We start from the raw sequence: 20,175 nt of genomic DNA on the forward strand, positions 1-20,175 counted from the left end.
AATCAATTAATGAAAACCAGATCTGATTTTTATATACATAGTGATAAATCTGGTAAACTGTTAGCTAGTCAATTGAAGAATGCTTTGGTTAAATGTCAAATCACTAAGATTCGTCAGCAGAATGGGAATTTGACAGTTAATCATGATGAGATAAATAAGGCATTTCAAGACTTCTATACCTCCCTCTCTCAATCTGAATTCCCTCAGGATCGTAATACCATGTGTGATTTTCTTGGGAAATTAAATTTTCCAAGATTATCATCTGATGATCTTTCAATATTGGATACTTCTATTATGGATGTAGAAATTAAAGGGGCTATTTCCTCAATGAATTCTGGGAAAGCACCGGATCCAGATGGTTATACAGTAGGTCCAGCTGGTTATACAGTAGAATTTTTAAAAATTTTTTCCGCTACTCTTTCCCCTTGGTTATGTAAGGTTTTTGAGGAAGCAATTATATAACCATATAACAATCACAGCACGGAAACAGGCCATCTTGGCCCTCCTAGTCCGTGCCAAACCCTTAATCTCACCTAGTCCCACCTACCCGCACTCAGCCCATAACCCTCCACTCCTTTCATGTCCATATACCTATCCAATTTTACCTTAAATGACACAACTGAACTGGCCTCTACTACTTCTACAGGAAGCTCATTCCACACAGCTATCACTCTTTGAGTAAAGAAATACCTCCTCGTGTTTCCCTTAAACTTCTGCCCCCTAACTCTCAAATCATGTCCTCTAGTTTGAATCTCCCCTACTCTCAATGGAAACAGCCTGTTCACGTCAACTCTATCTATCCCTCTCAAAATTTTAAATACCTCGATCAAATCCCCCCTCAACCTTCTACGCTCCAATGAATAGAGACCTAACTTGTTCAACCTTTCTCTGTAACTTAATTGCTGAAACCCAGATAACATCGTCTCTGCACTCTCTCTAATTTATTGATATCTTTCCTATAATTCGGTGACCAGAACTGCACACAATATTCCAAATTTGGCCTTACCAATGCCTTGTACAACTTTAGCATTACATCCCAACTTCTGTACTCAATGCTTTGATTTATAAAGGCCAGCGTTCCAAAAGCCCTCTTCACCACCCTATCTACATGAGACTCCACTTTCAGGGAACTATGCACTGTTATTCCTAGATATCTCTGTTCCTCTGCATTCCTCAATGCCCTACCATTTACTCTGTATGTTCTATTTGGATTATTCCTGCCAAAATGTAGAACCTCACACTTCTCAGCATTAAACTCCATCTGCCAACGTTCAGCCCATTCTTCTAACCAGCATAAATCTCCCTGCAAGCTTTGAAAACCCACCTCATTATCCACAACACCTCCTACCTTAGTATCATCGGCATACTTACTAATCCAATTTACCACCCCATCATCCAGATCATTTATGTATATTACAAACAACATTGGACCCAAAACAGATCCCTGAGGCACCCCGCTAGTCACCGGCCTCCATCCCGATAAACAATTATCCGCCACTACTCTCTGGCATCTCCCATCTAGCCACTGTTGAATCCATTTTATTACTCCAGCATTAATACCTAATGACTGAACCTTCTTCACTAACCTTCCATGTGGAACTTTGTCAAAGGCTTTGCTGAAGTCCATATAGACTACATCCACTGCCTTACCCTCGTCAACATTCCTCGTAACTTCTTCAAAAAATTCAGTAAGGTTTGTCAAACATGACCTTCCACGCACAAATCCATGCTGGCTACTTCTAATCAGATCCTGTCTATCCAGATAATTATAAATACTATCTCTAAGAATACTTTCCATTAATTTACCCACCACTGATGTCAAACTGACAGGTCTATAATTGCTAGGCTTCCTTCTGGAACCCTTTTTAAACAATGGAACCACATGAGCAATACGCCAATCCTCCGGCACAATCCCCGTTTCTAATGACATATTAAAGATCTCCGTCAGAGCTCCTGCTATTTCTACACGAACTTCCCTCAAGGTCCTGGGGAATATCCTGTCAGGATCCGGAGATTTATCCACTTTTAAATTTCTTAAAAGCGCCAGTACCTCCACTTCTTTAATTGTCATAGGTTCCATAACTTCCTTACTTGTTTCCCACACCTTTCAATATCCTTCTCCTTAGTGAATACCGAAGAGAAGAAATCATTCAAAATCTCTCCCATCTCCTTCGGTTCCACACATAGCTGACCACTCTGATTCTCTAAGGGGCCAATTTTATCCCTCACTATCCTCTTGCTTTTAATATAACTGTAGAAACCTTTCGGATTTACTTTCACCTTATTTGCCAAACCAACCTCGTATCTTCTTTTAGCTTTTCTAATCTCTTTCTTAAGATTCCTTTTACATTCTTTATATTCCTCGAGCAATTCCTTTACTCCATGCTGCCTATATCTATTGTAGACATCCCTCTTTTTCTGAACCAAATTTCTAATATCCCTTGAAAACCATGGTGCTCTCAAACCTTTAACCTTTCCTTTCACCCTAACAGGAACATATTCTGTACCCTCATAATTTCACCCTTAAATGACCTCCATTTCTCTATTACATCCTTCCCATAAAACAACTTGACCCAATCCACTCTCTCTAAATCCCTTCGCATCCCCTCAAAGTTGGCCTTTCTCCAGTCAAAAATCTCAACTCTAGGTCCAGTCCTGTCCTTCTCCATAATTATATTGAAGCTAATGCTATTGTGATCACTGGACCCGAAGTGCTCCCCAACACATACATCTGTCAGCTGACCTATCGCCTTCCCTAACAGGAGATCCAACACTGCCCCATCTCTAGTCGGTACTTCTATGTATTGTTGCAAAAAACTATCCTGCACACATTTCACAAACTCTAAACCATCCAGCCCTTTTACAGAATGAGCTTCCCAGTCTATGTGTGGAAAATTAAAATCTCCCACAATCACCACCTTGTGTTTACTACAAATATCTGCTATCTCCTTACACATTTGCTCTTCCAACTCACGCGCCCCATTAGGTGGCCTATAATACACTCCTATCAGTGTTACTGCACCTTTCCCATTCTTCAATTCCACCCAAATGGCCTCCCTAGAGGAGCTCTAGGAGTGGTACTTTTGAGACTTCTATTAAATTTGAAAAGTTATGGAGACCATTTATTCAACATTTTCATATGATGTAATATGACCCTGTGCCAAGTACATTTGATTTCCTAGCTTTTAGCTTATGTATTTTGAGAGGACCGGAAGTGACGGCATTGATGAATACTTATTTTTGCGAGATATTATAAACAGCCCACTTTTTTTTTCTCCTTCTCTTTTGTTTGTTTTTCTTTTTTATATTACTTATTAGTTATAGTTATTAGATTAGATTAGTTAGTTTTGCATTATATAAATTTTTTTTTGTTTTTTTTTCTTTCTTTTTTCTGTTTTTTTTATATTATACATTATGAAATATTTAGATTTACTATGTCCGTACATATATCTTATGGCTTATGTCTTGGTAAACTCATTTATATTGTAACTATTATGTATGTTTTTTTTTCATATGTAATGGAATGTGTATGTTGGTAATTTCTTTATCAATATATCATCTGTATTCTGTCCATATTACTAATATTAATAAAAAGATTTAGAAAGAAAGAAAGAAAGAGGAGCTCTCTAATCTATCCTTCCATAGCACCGCCATAAGATTTTCTCGGACAAGCAATGCAACACCTCCTCCTCTGGCCCCTCCTACTCTATCACACCTGAAGCAACTAAATCCAGGAATATTTAGTTGCCAATCACACCCTTCCTGCAACCATGTTTCACTAATTAGATTAGTGAATAATTAGATTGGGGAATTTGCCACAATCTTTTTATAGAGCTTCCATTTCTCTAATATTGAAGAAAGATAAAGACCCTACTGATTGTGCATCCTATAGACCAATATCTTTATCGAATGTAGACTCCAAGATTTTTTCCAAGTTACTGGCATCCAGATTGGAGAAGGTATTACCCAAAATTATTTCAGAAGATGAAGCCGGTTTTATTAAAAATCGCTATTCTTTTTTCAACGTTAGGAGATTACTGAATATTGTTTATACTCCCTCACATGACATTTCAGAATGCGTGATTTCATTAGGTGCGGAGAAAGCATTTGATAGAGTTGAATGGCCTTACTTATTTAATGTGTTGGAGAAGTTTAATTTTAGTCCGACATTCATATCTTGGATTAAATTGATTTATCACACTCCAGTAGCCTCAGTGTTTACCAATAATCAAAGATCTCCCTTTTTCGCCTATTTCGGGGCACTAGACAAGGATGTCCTCTTAGTCCATTGTTATTTAACATTGCCTTAGAACCTTTGGCAATTGCCATCAGAGAATCACAGGATATTTTGGGTATTAATCGTGGGACAGACATTCATAAGATATCTTTGTATGCAGATGATTTATTACTATTCATTTCTAACCCTGAGAAATCTATTCCAGCAGTTTTATCATTGTTGGCTCAATTTAGTGAGTTTTCTGAGTATAAGTTAAATTTTAATAAAAGTGAATTGTTTCCTTTGAATAGACAGGTCCCAATATATGGAAATTTACCTTTTAAATTAGTTAATGATTCTTTTGTTTATTTAGGGATCAAAATCACAAAAAACCATAAAGATTTATTTAGGTTTAATTTTTTACCCTTAATTGATCAGGTTAAAGGCTTATTTACTAAGTGGTCACCATTATCTTTATCCCTAATAGGTAGGATTAATGCTATTAAGATGGTTATTTTACCTAAGTTTTTATATATTTTTCAAGCGGTACCAATTTTTATTCCGAAATCTTTTTTTACTAATGTTGATTTAAAAATTTCCTCATATATATGGCAGAATAAAAATCCCAGGTTAGGTAAAATATATTTACAGAAGACAAAGAAGGAAGGCGGGTTAGCATTACCTAATTTCAGATTTTATTATTGGGCAGTTAATATTAGATATTTGTCATGTTGGTTGAAAGATTGGGGTGGATCTTTTGGCCCTCATTGGGTGAGTTTAGAAATTAAATCTGTATCAGCTTATCCTCTGGGTTCTATTTTAGGGACTTCTCTCCCTTTTGCTCTCTCTAAATTGCCGAAACGAATTGACAACCCGATAGTTAAACATACTTTACGTATATGGTTTCAATTTCGGAAATTTTTCGGGTTGACTCAATTTGTTTTAAATAGTCCTATTGTATTTAATTGCTTTTTCTACCCTTCAAGCTTATCAAGCTTATTTGGCTTGGAAAACTGAGGGATTGCTAAGATTTTCTGATTTATTTTTGGACAATTGTTTTATGTCTTTTGAGCAATTATCCAACAAATATAACTTGCCTAGATTTCATTTTTTTAGATACTTACAGATTAGACATTTTTTAAGTACTGTACTCCCTACGTTTCCAAATTTTGTGCCTTCAGATATTTTGGAGAGTTTGTTTGAATTAGACCCTTTTCAAAAAGGGCTTATTTCAAAACTTTATAATATAATTATGAAGGTACGTTCAGAGCCCCTTTATAAGACCAAAAAGGATTGGGAAAGAGAGTTTAACCTTATTATTCCTAGTGAGAATTGGGATAGAATTCTTCAATTAGTTAATACATCATCGATATGTGCCAAACATTCATTAATACAATTTAAGGTCGTACATAGGGCCCATATGTCCAAGGATAAATTAGCTCATTTTTACTCTTATATAAATCCTATTTGTGATAGATGTCAATCTGAAATCGCGTCTTTAACTCATATGTTTTGGTCATGTTCATTTTTGAAAAAATATTGGAAAGATATTTTTGATATTATTTCTGCAGTTTTGAATATTGATTTACAACCTCATCCTATTACCGCAATTTTTGGTTTACCAATGATGGACTCACTGCATTTATCTTCTTCCGCCTGTCGAATGATTGCATTTCTAACTCTGATGGTTAGAAGACCTATATTGTTGAATTGGAAGGAAATTAACCCTCCCACGGTATTTAATTGGTTCTCTCAAACTACGTTATGTTTAAATTTAGAAAAAATTAGAAGTGGTGTTTTTGATACTTCTATTAAATTTGAAAAATCATGGAGACCATTTATTCAATATTTTCATATGATGTAATATGACCCCGTTCCAAGTTCATTTGACTTTCCAGCTTTTAGCTTATGTATGTTGAGAGGACCGGAAGTGACGGCATTGATGATGATTTATTCTTGTGAGATATTATAAACAGCCCTTTTTTTTCTTCTCCCAATGTTTCTTTTTTATTCTTCTTTTTTTTTGCTTCTTTTTTCTTCTTTATTAGTCATTAGATTAGTAGATTAGCTAATTTTGCATTATATATATTTTTTTCTTTTTTCTGTTTTTTTATATCATATATTATGAAATATCTAGACTTACCATGTTCATACATATACTGTATGGTTTATGTCTTGGTAAACCCATTTATACTGTAACTATTGTTTATGTCTTTTTTCATCTGTAATAGAATTTATATGTTTGTAATTTTTTTATTAATATATCATTTGTATTCTGTCCTTATTATTAATAATAATAAAAAGATTGAGAAAGAAAGAAAGAAAGAAAGAAAGAAGGAGCATAAGAAATTGATATCTATGCAACATTCTTCTGACTACCCACATAATGACAAAATCATGACTATTTTAGTTTCTCAAGAAAGCCTTTTTATTAAAAATTGACCTGTTCTGAGGGAATTTGCCTAATTCTTTATGAAGGTTTTCAAAAAAAAATGTATGTATTGCAGCTGGCCCTCATGAATAGAGAACTACTTGAATTATTGAATTCCAATGAAGAATTCATTTACCTTGTATCCATCTCTTATTTTAAAAATAACTAACAGCTGCGAGGCCTTTGTTGGATTTCATTATTCTCCGAATTCAAAATGTATCTAGGAGACTCTCATCTGAACCAATCACCTAGCATGTTTGCATTTGAATATGTGGCTTTGTTTTCTCACTGGAGCTCTCTGCTTACCAGATCAATGAATAGCAATTGAAGTGTTGTGTTGATTTTAGCTGTGGAAGAGGTTCTGTTCATGCATGTGGTTACCCAGTCTACTAAATGAGCTAAGATAAATCAAAACTAACGTGCTTCATTTCTCATCACAGTTTAAAAAAAACTTATATTTGACTTGTGCTTCCTCAATAATATTAATGTTATTTGTAAATGTTCAGTGTGGGTTCCATATCTCTTTTGGAGAGAAGATAAAGGGAGCTCTCAAAGATGATGTCTGAAATCACAGCTATTGGAATGTGGAAAAAGAAACCAAAATGAAAAACGAATAAGGAAGACAAGAGGGATGAAATGAAAATAGAAGTATAATGTCAGCAGAAAGGAAGAGTATTTTCTATTCTAAGTTTAGAAGTTTCTAGTTTCAGTGGAGGTGCAAGATAGAATCTGGAACAAAAACAAGTGGTGGGGAAGAACTCAGCAGGTCAGGCAGAATCTGTGGAAAAAAATGGCAGGCAAGTTCCACCAGCAACTTATATTTTGTTCCAGTTTTTGCTGTTTTTGTTTGGACTTTGATAAAGTGAGGATGAATGTGATATAAGTGAGAGTATTATGAAGTGTGAGAGACCCAGAACAGTAATCTGCAAGCAACAGGCAAAAAGGAGGATGCAGTGGAAGTTTATGGAAAAAGGAAAAGAAAATGGATAAGGTATGAGACTGGGTGCAGGCAGTACAAATTCAAAAAGGAAATGGTAATAAAGGAATGGTATTGTTTTGTAGGAAAGTTACAAGTTATGGAGAACAGAAAATTTGTAGATGCTGGGAATCTGAGCAACACACAAATGCTGGAGGAACTCAGCAGGTCAGGCAGCATTTATGGAAAAAAGTACAGTTGACATTTTGGGCTGAAGCCCTTTTGTAGAAGTTTATGAAGAAGGTTTTGGAACAGGAAGGAAGCACTGCATAGATAGAAACTTTATTGATCTCAAAGGAAATTACAGTGTCACAATAGCATTACATGTTCACAGATATACAAATATTAGAAGAGGAGTAGAAAAAATAAAAAATGTTTTCTCAAAATAGTGTAACAGGAGGAGAATCCTCACATCCCTGGCTATAGGTTGACACATAGAGCTTAATGGACGAGGGTAAAAATGAACTCATATAGCACTCTTTGGAGCAGCCCAGTTGCCTTTGTATATTGCTGCAAGTGCTCCTCTGTTCAGCCAAGGTGGCATGCAGAGGATGAGAAACATTGTCGCAGGGTCCTCTGTTCTACCACAGTCTCCAGTATGCTCAGTTTGACTCCTATAACAGAGCCAGCCTTTCTAATCAGTTTATTGAGCCTGTTGGCATTACCCACGTTGATGCTATTGCTCCAGCGCACCACCATGTAGAAGATTGTACTGTTGAGAATAGACTGGTAGGGCATGTGAAGGAGAGGCCTGCATACTCCAAAGGACCTTAGTCTCCTCAGGAAGGAGAGGTGACTCTGGCCCTTCTTGTACACAGCCAATGTGTTGGTGCTGCTCTCAAGTCTGTCATCCATATGCACCCCCAGGTACGTAAAGGTCCTTACCACATCCACATCCTCACCATCAACAGTAACAGGGAGCAGTGCAGGCTTAGTCTTCACCATCTCTTACTGATGTTAAGCTTGTACCATTTGACAAAGTCCTCCACCAGGGCCACCAGGCCGATATATTGCTCGGAGGAAGTAAAAGCCAGTAAGGAGATGGAGTATGTTGGGGCTGAGTGACAAACAGCCGGCAGAGAAATAGGTGGTAATGAAAATGAAGATGGACTGCAGAAGAATGAATGTGCGGGTAGTGAGGCATAGAGGTTGAGTTTAAAATAAGTTGCACAAATGTGGTAGAAAGAAGATTGCAGAAAGAAGGTTAGGAACAAAAATATTACAGAGCAAAGAGGCAAACTTGAACCTAGCATTTATTTTGATGAAGTGTGCTTCAGAAAATGCAATGCAGGTTTAGTTGTGATTGGCAAAAAATCCAGTAATTCAAATGTGTTATTGAAGAGCCTGCAATAAAACTCTGATTATCATGCTGCTCATGACTTTGGTGTTGAACTGGCAGATTTTCTGGATGATGGGGATGATTATTCATATTAGTACCCAATTCTTATTTTAATTTTTAGATACTTCAGAACATAGTAATACCTGTTTTAATTAACTTAATTAGTGGAAAGAGAAGGAGCCCAGTGAGTTGAGGGGGATTACGACATATATTGTCTGGTGGGCCAGATATGGACTTCCATATGTTTAGAAAGTGGGTTATTGGAGTTTGAATGTCTCTCTCTCTCTCTCTCTCCTGCTCTCATTCATTTAAAATAAAATCATTTGAGGGTTTTTAAAAAGGGAAAATAAAAAGCACAAATCCTGTTTTCTTGTTGAAAAGCAATAAATAATTTTGAGACTCAAAATTCTGAAAGTGTGCTTTGACAAATTACCCATCTCATCCTTAATTTTTCAATTGAGGCCTGACTGGAGATAAAATTACTTGAATTTGGAGAGGCATCGTTTTCCTTCCAAGTTTCTTCATTGCTTGTCGCTGACGATAATATTTAGTATTCAAGCAACACACACAAGATGCTGGAGGAGCTCAGCAGGCCAAGCAGCGTCTCTGGAAAAGAGTACGTTGAAGTTTCAGCCCTAGACTCTTTATCAGGACTGGGGGAAAAAGATGAGGAGTCTGAGTAAGAAAGTGGGGGGAAGGGAAGTAAGAATCACAAGGTGATGAGGTGAAACCCGGAGGGGTGGAGAGAGGTGATGTAAAAAGCTGGGAAATTGATAGGTGAAAGAGAAACAGGGCTGTAGAAGGGGAGTCTGATAGGAGAGGATAGAAGGCCATGGAAGAAAGGCAAGGGGGAGAGAAACCAGAGGGAGGTGATCGGCAGATAAGGAGATGAGGTGAGAGAGGGGAATCGGAATGGAGTTCGGTGAAGGTTGGGGTGCCATTATCAGAAGTTCGAGAAATCACTGTTCATGCCATCAGGTTGGAGGCTACCCAGATGGAATATAAGGTGTTGTACTTCCAACCTGATTATGGCCTCATCACGACAGTAAGGGAGGCCATAGACTGACATGTTTGAATGGGAGTGGAAAGTGAATTAAGATGGGTGGCCAAAGGGAGATCCAGCTTTTCCTGGTAGATGGCAGAGTGGTTTCCCAATCTATGCCAGGTCTCCCTGATATACAGGAGGCCACAGCGGGAGCATCATGGCCCCAACAGACTCTCAGGTGAAGTGTTGCCTCACCTGTAAGAACTGTTTGGGGCCCTGACTGGTCGTGAGTGAGGAAGTGTAGCACTTATTCCGCTTGAGAGGTTAAGGGCCAGGAGGGAGATCAGTGGAGAGGGACAAATGGACAAGGGAGTTGCGTAGGGAGTGATCCCTGAAGACAGCACAAAGTGGGAGGTGGGAAAGATGTGCTTGGTGGTGGAATCCCTTTAGAGATGGCTGAAGTTATGGAGTTTGCATCATATACTGGGGAGATCTGTTCAGTTACCTGATGAAGTAACTGAGGCAGATGTCATCAGCTGGTGGGTCAACAGTAGTGGCCAAGTCACTACCCACCTGCTCCTGACGTCCAGCTCAACTCCTCGCCTGCTCCGTATTAAGAAAAAGGCTCTTTCTGCTTCCTCCCCCATCCTGCGAGCTGCTTGGCTTTTGTTTTTTCCCATTATTCAGAATTATGTGCTGGCCACGGAGGCTGGTGGGGTGTAGGCAAGGACAAGAGGAACCCTATCCCTGGAGGGGTGGCGGGAGGATGGGGTGAGGGCAGACATGCGTGAAATGGACTAGATGTGGATGAGGGCAGCGTTGATAGTGGAGGAAGGGAACTCCTTTCTTTGAAGAAGGAGGACATCTCCTTAGTTAAGGAATGAAGAACCTCATTCTGAGAGCAGAGACAGTGGAGACGGTGGAATTGCAAGAAAGGAGGGGATGGTGTTTTATAGGAAACAGGGTGGGAAGAGGTATAGTTTACATTTAGTATTCACCTGCGTTTTGGAATATAATTTTTAAAATGTATTCTGATTTCAAAAATGATTGTAGTTCTTGGTATTAATTTGATGCTGTTTAGCGAATAATGTTGTAAGTGGTTTCATTGCAAAAATGAATCCTTTGTTAAGTAACAGGAGATGATTAAAATCTATGTAGAATACTTTGACTTATTTTTCAGTATATTAAAATTATACACAAAATCTTTTGTAATTGATCAATTGTTGACAAGCCTTTTAGTTACCAAGATCTTATTTTAAGTTAGCATGAACTCAGAACAACGTGTTAAAATCTGGTTTGGGGATTTTAGTCATGAACAAGCTGGTGACCACTTGAAATGGATGGTTTTATGAAAATGCATTGTCTTTTTTGGCCTAGTGTACACTGTTGCACATCCTGTGATAAAATCCTTTTGATTTTATTTTTTCTGCTGCATTAGAATTTTTTTTTAACTGAAAAGCTGCCTAAGTTATGGGCTGCCAAAGGTGGAAAAAGCATCATAAATGTTATTTTGGCAAAATCCTCTTAATCCATTGGCAGGACATGTGAATCAAAGCTATAGTCCTCTTCTGGGCCAACTTCCTCACCACTGAGGCTCTTGTCACACACAAGTTCTTATGGGCAGTCTTTATGCCTGATAGCAGACTTCCTAAATGGGTATTTTGTGCTGTTTCATGAGGACACAAGATTTCTGGTAGGACAGGAGAAACTATAAAGGTGTTTATAAAGCCTCTTTTGACAATGTGAGGAAATCCATGGCCCATAACTTTGGTCCAGGAAGGTGCTCAGCAACTTCATTCTCCTGGGGAGAATGAAAAGACTAAGAGATTATGCCCAAGGGAGTTGAAAATCTCAACCTTTGTAAGATGGCAGATGAAGTAAGAAAATTGATAAGCTATTGCATTTACTCAGATGATGTTCAGAAGAAATTGCAGATTGCCGTGCTGTTTGCTTTGGTAAATATGTTGTGCAGCTTTAAAAAAAACTGAGTTCTGTTTCTGTGCAAGGTAATATTTCATAGCCAAAATCATGAATAGCTACTATGTGCTGACTTCCTTGTGTCTAAATTGCTGCTGCATTTGCCTGAAGTCTTCAGTTGCTATTAAATTAAGAAAAAAAATTACTTTCTGTGACCCGCTTGGAGAATTAAAGAGAAATATATCAGGGCAAATTCTGATTTTTATCACCATGTTTCAGTTCTAGTCAGACTTGTGGAATATAAAAAATCAAATGTTGTTCTTAGATGTGGTCTGTGATTTGGGGTTTCAAAAGTGGAATTTAGGTGATTCAAAAGCAATATACAAAGTTTATTAAGTCAGCTTAAGTGAATCGTTCTCTTCACAGGAAGATATGAACTTAAATGAAGATCGAAAGGTTCCTCTGCGCGAGAAGGACATTGATACGAAAAGAGAAATGGTTGTCCAGTACATTGGTGCATCTTCAAATACCGTGAGTGAGCTTTTACTTTTAACTGTATGATGTGAATTTCAGCATACATTCTAATGATTGCTTTTAGAATTTCATCTGTGTTACTGGGCTTTGTAGATGCCAACTAGTTGACTGTCTTGGCTGCATTTTATTTCAAAGAAACTTGGCTTTCTTTAGATGAAGTAAAGTCAAAGTATCCTGTGTGTGGCAAACATTTCAAAATAATAATCCAGTGTTCTCCTTTCTTGTTTGTAATGCTTTCATTGTTTTGCTATGTTACTCCTTTTATATAATAGAAAAATGGGCATTAATGGTAACTAACCTTTGAATTGAGGTTTTTCAAATGGAATTAAATAATATTCTCTAAGATGATAGAATTTTGGCTAAGAGTAAAGATTTTTTTAATAAGCCAAGTGTTTGGTGCTTTTATTTGTGCAGAGGTAACCTTGAAAGTAAATGGCCATAATGTTTGTGAATGGTTATTATATTCACGAATAATAACTGCAAGGATTTTTCAGGAACTAAAGTAGCATTTGAGCTTTACTGCTAACATTAGTCTATTTCTTTCTAATAAATCTACCTTAACTACAAGCTTGATTGACGTTCAGTGCATTACTTTTTTCCTAAGTGGTACAGATTTCTACTGACTATTTCATCTGACCTGTTAGGTATTTCGAGATGCAGGGGTGAATTTATTACCAGTCCTGATAAACTTTTGCCAACATAGTCTTTTGGTACATAACAATTGTAATTTTACTTGGCTTTATTGGTAATTTTGAAATATTGGCTTTATTAATGTATTAACACGAGTCTGATTTTTTTTTAGTTGAAAAGAATTCTTTTGCATTCCTCATTGATTTCTTTGTGAAAAGAATGAACTTGCCTACCTTTGCTTTGGTCTGCAAATAGTAAGAAAGAAAAGTTTACATTTATGATCTCAAGTTTGAAGTTCAATGCAAATTTATTATCGAAGTACATAAATTTCACCATAAACAACCCTAAGCTTCATTTTTTTGTGAGCATTCATACTAAATATAAAGAAACACAATAGAATCAATGGAAGACCCCGCCAAGAAGGACAAACAACCAACGTGGAAAGATAACAAACTATGCAAATACAAAAAGGTAAAAAACGCAATAAATAGCGAGAACATGAGATGAAGAATCCTTGTAAGTGAGTCCATATATTGTGGGAACAGTTCAAGTGAAGTTATCACCTCTGGTTTAAGAGCCTGATGTTTGGTAAGAGTAATAACTGTTTCTGAACCTGGTGGGATGGATCCTGAAACTCCTGTACCACCTTCCTGATAGCAGCAGTGAGAAGAAAGCATGTTCTCTGACGGATGCTGCTTTCCTGCAACAACACTGTGTGTAGATGTGCTCAGTGGTGGGGAGAGCTTTACCGGTGATGGACTGGGCCAATTGTTTTCATAACCGCTTAATGAAAGAGCTTCAATCAAATTTATCTTTCTCTATGTGGATATAGAACACTACTATCAGTAATTCAATTCAGTCGTTGGCTTGGGGCTTCTCTAATGTAGATAGAGAATTGCATGATAATAAAAATCTATGAAAACATCATAATTTTTTTTTGTTTTTGTTCCTCAAGAAAAAAGCCTGTGTTTTTAAGATTCTACCGTTTTGCATTTATAACCTCAGATTATGGTTATATGGCTAGTACTCAATGTATGTAGATTGCTCTTTTCAAACGTGAACATGGCTGCCTCTTCAAAATGTATAGCATTCTTTGGCTTTTTAAAGTTATTTTGCCTTTTTTAATGTGTCTGATTTGCAAATTCATTGTTCCCAGTGTTCCAGTGGTTCAGCTGTCTGCAGAGTTAAGTTTCCTGTCAAGCTCTGCTGTTGACAAATTTTGAAACTGTGCTGGTATTTCTGCATGCAGGTTGGTTATGCACGTGGTGAACAGTAGTCCTCTCAATTTGCAGATGCAGATAGAGAAGTATAGAGTACCTTAATAAAAATCTTTTTGAATATCCTAATATCTTAAGGTAGAAATTTGTCTTCAGCCCCTAATGCTTAATGTGCAAAATTAAGTCCTATTTATTCAGTCAAGGAGAGAGATTAAATCAAGATCTTCAATCTTATATTTGTAATAACACAGAAAGAATCATTTAGGTCATCAGGTCCATGCAGCTCTTGGGGAATAATCCCATTATTCCCACTTCACTACTTAATTCTTTGTATTCCTGCAACTTAGATTTCTCATGTGAGAGGCAAGAGACTTCCAACAAGACAAAGAAAATGGTCCAACTATGCATCTGAAGCCATGCATTATTCTTCAGTTGATTATGTAGGAACATAAATTGAGATGTTAATGATTAAAAATTATATGCAGAATATAAAATAAAATTTCAGTGAATAACTTATTGGGCCAAAGAGCCTGCATCCATGCTGTATTGGTTTGAGAGACTGGTCAAGGACTACATCTGCAGCATGCTGCCACCCACACTGGATACCCTACAGTTCATCTACCGACACAACCGATTGACAGATGACGCAATCGCCACAGCTCTACACACCATCCTTACACATCTGGAAAGAGAGATGCTTACGTGAAAATACTGTTCTTGGACAACAGTTTAGTATTCAACACCATAATTCCCTCCAGGCTCAACAAGAAGCTCAGAAACCTCCACCTTCATCCTGCCTTGTGCAGCTGGATCCTGGACTTCCTGTCAGATCACCGGCAGGTGGTAAGAGTGGCTCCCTCACCTCTGGACCTCTGACCCTCAACACAGGTGCCCCTCAGGGCTGTGACCTCAGCCCTCTCTTTTACTCTCTATATCCGTGACTCTGTTGCTACCCACAGCTCCAATCTGTTAATTAAATTTGCCGACGATGCTACATTAATTGGTTTTATCTCAAATAATAACAAGACAGCTTATAGAGAAGAAGTCATCACCCTGACACAGTGGTGTCAGGAGAACAACCTCTCCCTCAATGTTGCAAAAACAAAGGAGCTGGTTGTGAACTACAGGAGGAATGGAGAGAGGCTAATCCCTCTTGACATCAATGGATTTGTGATTGAGAGGGTGAATAGCTTTAAGTTCCTTGGCATAAACATCACCGAGAACCTCACGTGGTCTGTACGTACCAGCTGTGTGGTGAAAAAATTGCAAAACATTGCAAATTCAGATGGAGATGTTAGGTGAAGATTTTTACTCATGTATGTAAAGGATGTAAGAAATAAAGTCAATTCAATTCACTTTATAACTCCAACTCTAAGATCAATTTGGGCAAGGTATGTCTTGTATCCCTGAATAAAACAAGATCTCAGTGTGAATTTTTTTTGTATTACTTCTCAGAGTGGTTTGAAAAACAAGCAGTACAGTGCTACATTACCCCATGAGTTCATCTATGAGCTAAGAATGGCTGCTGGAGATGAAAGACTTCTTGCTTCTCTGGAATCGCTTCGTGTTTCATTGACCAGCAATACTGTCAGGTAAGGAAGATGATCCCAGAGGTGCAGTTGGACATTCGCAGAAAACATACAGAATATGATTTAGTCGTTTAACACATGACCAACTGAGTTTGTTAAAACTTGTACTTTGAAATCAAGTTTCCATACAAGGTCTCAATTGCAGTGGATTCCAATTAACCAGGGACACATCAGGACCAGTACATTTCAGCCTAATTAAGCAACTGCCCAATTAGCTGGTTTCATGGAAATGGTTCAAAAGATATAAAGAAGAGAAATTGAGTGAAAAATTGCATCTTTAAATGAAACATGGAACAAATTAGAACACTACCAATAGTAATACAGTATTATAAAACTTTTTTTTTAGTTCCTTGTAGTTATCAACGGAGGATTTCATCCAGTGTATGCAATGAACAAAATCATACAATTCATACAGTGAATTTGGAGGATGATTGCGTCCTCCAAATCTTCATTTTCATTGTAGCATTCAAGATGATTGTCAATACCTTCAAATTCTTCATAGTGCCTAACTTGTTGAAGTAATGAAGTTATTTCACTCTGCGCTGTTTCTGGAATCTCTGAGCCTGAATGCTTGAAACCACAATTAGCAAAACAGTTCTGAATTATCTTACTGCTTATTTCTCGCCACCTTTTAGTGAGAAAAATAACTGCTCTTTGATAACAAAGACACGCAATTGATGTTTTTTAAAAACTGATTACTTGAAGCATTGTTTAGCAGTCCATGGCAATGAATTCCACAGATTCATCACCCTCTGGCTAAAGAAATTACTCCTCATCTCTGTTCTAAATGGATGTCCCTTTACTCTGAGGCTGTGCCCTCTGGTCTTATGCTCCCCCACTATAGGAAACATTCTCTCCACGTCCACTCTATCTAGGCATTTCAATATTTGATAGGTTTCAATGAAATCTAACCCCCCCCCCCCCCCCCCCCAATTCTTCTAATCTCCAGCAAGTACAGTCCCAGTGCCATTAAGCTCTCCTCATACATTCACCGTTTTGTCCTGGAATCATTCTTGTGATCCTCCTCTGGATCCTCTCCAATGTCAGCACATCGTTTCATCGATAAGGAGCCCAAAACTGCTCACATTACTTCCAGTGCAGTCTAATTAATGCCTTATGAAGCTTCAGCATTACATTCTTTCTCTTATATTCTAAGTCCTCTCAAAAATGAATGCTAAACATTGCATTTGCCTTCCTCACCACAGACTCAATCTGCAAGTTAACCCTTTGGGAATTCAGTACAAGGATTCCCTAGTCCCTTTGCATCTCTAAGTTTTGAATTTTATCCCCATTTAGAAAATAATGTAATCCTTTGGTTCTTCTACCAAAGTGCATGACCATACATTTCCCTACACTATATTCCATATGCCACTTCTTTGCCTATTCTATCAATCTGTCTGAGTCCTTCTGCAGATTGCTTCCTCAACACAACCTGCCCCTTCACCTACCTTTATATCGTCTGCTAACTTGACCACAATGCCATCAATTCCATCATCCAAATTGATGATAGATAATGTGAAAAGCCGTCTGAATACAGAACACCTCTAATTACTGGCAGCCAATCTGAACAGGCTCCTTTTATTCTCACTCCTTTCCTCTTGCCAGTTAGGCAATCCTCTATCCATGCTAGTATTTTTCCTGTAATACCATGGGCTTTTATCAAGATACCTCATGTGCAGTGTCTTGGTGAAAGCTTTCTAAAAATCCAAGTAAGCAACATCAACTCATTCTTGTTTGTCTATCCTGCCTGCTATTCCCTCAAAGAATTCCAATGGATTAGTCAGGCAAGATTGTACCTTAAGGAAATGATGGTGGTTTGACCTACTTTATCAAGTGACTCTAAGTATCTCCAAATCCCATCCTTAATAATGGACATCAACATCTTCCCAATCACTGGTCAGGCTAGCTGGCCTATAATTTCCTTTCTTCTATCTCCCTTCTTAAAGAGTGGAGTGATATTTGAAATTTTGCAGTCCTCAGGAGCCATTCCAGAACTTGGTGATTTTTGAAAGATCATTGCTAATGCCTCCACCTTCTCTACAGCTACCTCTTTCAGAATCTTTGGGTGCAGCCCATCTGGTCTAAGTGACATATCGATTGTCAGACTTTTCAACTTCCCAAGCACCTTCTCCTCAGTAATTGCAACTACACTCACTTCTTACCCCCTGACATTCTCTGGCAAATGGTGTCATCCACAGTGAGGGTTGAAGCAAAATACTACTTCAGTTCATCTGCCATTTCTTTGTCCCCCATTACTAACTGTCCAACATTATTTTCCAATGGTACAGTATCTACTTGCCTCTCTTTTACTCTTTATGTCTGAAAAAAACTTTTGGCATCCCCTTTAATATTATTGGCTAACTTCCTCCCTCCTCTCCTTGTGGCTTATTTTGTTGCCTTCTGTTGGTTTTTCAAAGCTTCCCAATCATCTAACTTTTCACTAATTTTTGATAGACTTTATGCCTTCTCTTTTGCTTTTATGCTGTCTATGGCTTACCTCCTGACACATGGATGCCTCATTCTCCCTGTATAATGCCTCCTCATCTTTGGGATGTATCCATCATGTGTCTTCCGAATTCCCCCCCAGAACCTCCAGCCATTGCTGTTTTGCCATCGTCCCTGCTTGTGGCTTCTTCCAGTAAACTTTAATCAGCTACCCTCTCATGCCTCTGCAAATCCCTTTACTCTACTTTAATACTGATACCTCTGACTTCATCTTCTCACACTCAAACTGCAGGGTAAATTCTGTCATATTATGATCACAGTCTGTTAAGGGTTCCTTTACCTTAAGCTCCCTAATCAAATCTGCTTCTCCACACAACACCCAATCCAATATTGCCTTTCTAGTAGTGGGTCAACTAAAAGATGCTCTAAAAAGCCACCTCATAAGCACTCGACAAATCCCTCTCCTGGGATCCAGTACCAACTTGATTTTCCCAATCTACCTGTGTATTGAAGTCCCCCTTGACTATCGGAATATTGCCTTTATTAAATGCTTCTTCTATCTCCAGTTGTAATTTATACACCACATCCTGGCTACTGTTCAGAGGCCTATGTATAACTCCAATCAGGGTCTTTTTACCCTCGCAGTTTCATAGCTCTACCTGCAATGATTCTGCATCTTCTGATCTTATGCCACCTCTTTCTAAGGATTTGATTTCATTTTTTTTAATCAATAGAGCCATCCTGCTCTCTCTTCCTACCTGCCTGCCCTTTTGATACAAGGTGTCTCCATGAATGTTAGGCTCCTACCTATGATCTTTCAGGCATGACTCAGTGATGCTGACAATGTCATACCTGCCAATCTCTAACTGCGCTACAAGATCATCTACCTTATTCCATATACTGTATGCATTCAAGCATAACACCTTCAGTCCTATATTTATCACCTTTTCAACTTGTTTGCCAATTGCCCATTCTCAATCTTATCATTCCAGTTCACTCCCACCCCCCAGCACCTGGGAGGCACACATTATCCTGGTTTCTTTTTCAAGGCCACAGGACTGCTGCCTGAACTATCGAGTCCTTTATGACTATCGCTCTGCCTGACTTTAGCCTTCCCTGCTGAGCCTCAGAGCTGGCAACAGTACCATTGTCCTGGCTGCTGCTGCTGTGTCCTGTTGGGTCACCCCCCCCCGCCTCACTCCCAGCAGTTTCCAGAGGGGTATACTTGTTGCTGAGGGGAATTGGGCACAGGGGAACAGGGACTGATTGTTTACTCTCCTTACTTACTCCTAGTGGTCACCCATCTCTACTGTCCAAAGCCTGCAGTCTTGGTGTGACCATCTCAGTAAAAGTCTCATCTGTGGTTTCCTCATCTGAGGTTTTCCAGTTTCCTGAATGGGTCCTGGGTACATTCAGCCCCAATTCTTTGACCTTGTCAGTCAGGAGTTGAAGTTGGGTGCATTTCCTGCAGATGTAGTCATGAGGGAGACTGTTTGTTATCCTGAAATCCCATATGTCACAAATGGAGCATTCTATTGCCTAAATTACTATTGTGCCTACACATATCATACCTCTCAAGCTCAGGCTCTAGCCTTTGGCTGTTCTCACCCAAACCTGCCCACTCTCACATTGCCTCACTCGTACAGTGGCCGCTGTGCTTGCACCTCATACTTTTTATTGGGCCTGGCAGAGTGCCTGAAAGATTGTGATGATTGCAGTCCACTGAAAAGTTCCAAACGGCCCTGTTTTTTTTAAAAACTCATGCTACCTCACTAACAAATGACCTGCCAAAAGTGTTCTAACTTCCACTGTATTCCAATGTCAGAAGTTAATTAACTGTACTTATTTGCCAAAATGTTGAGTCTGAGTCTCTTTCTCAGTCCATATTAACCATTG

General features: G+C 38.4%; 1 protein-coding gene across 1 annotated transcript in view; it reads left to right on the forward strand.

Moving 5' to 3' along the window:
- LOC132391478 (protein diaphanous homolog 3-like) overlaps positions 1-20,175 on the forward strand; it is a 583,252-nt gene that overhangs the window by 73,443 nt on the left and 489,634 nt on the right. Inside the window, exons 4-5 of the mRNA XM_059964736.1 lie at positions 12,291-12,395; positions 15,701-15,837. Coding sequence (XP_059820719.1) covers positions 12,291-12,395; positions 15,701-15,837 — 242 coding nt within the window. The remainder of the gene's footprint in view (positions 1-12,290; positions 12,396-15,700; positions 15,838-20,175) is intronic.

The sequence above is a fragment of the Hypanus sabinus genome, chromosome 3, assembly GCF_030144855.1.
Source record: "Hypanus sabinus isolate sHypSab1 chromosome 3, sHypSab1.hap1, whole genome shotgun sequence".
NCBI lineage: Eukaryota > Metazoa > Chordata > Chondrichthyes > Myliobatiformes > Dasyatidae > Hypanus > Hypanus sabinus.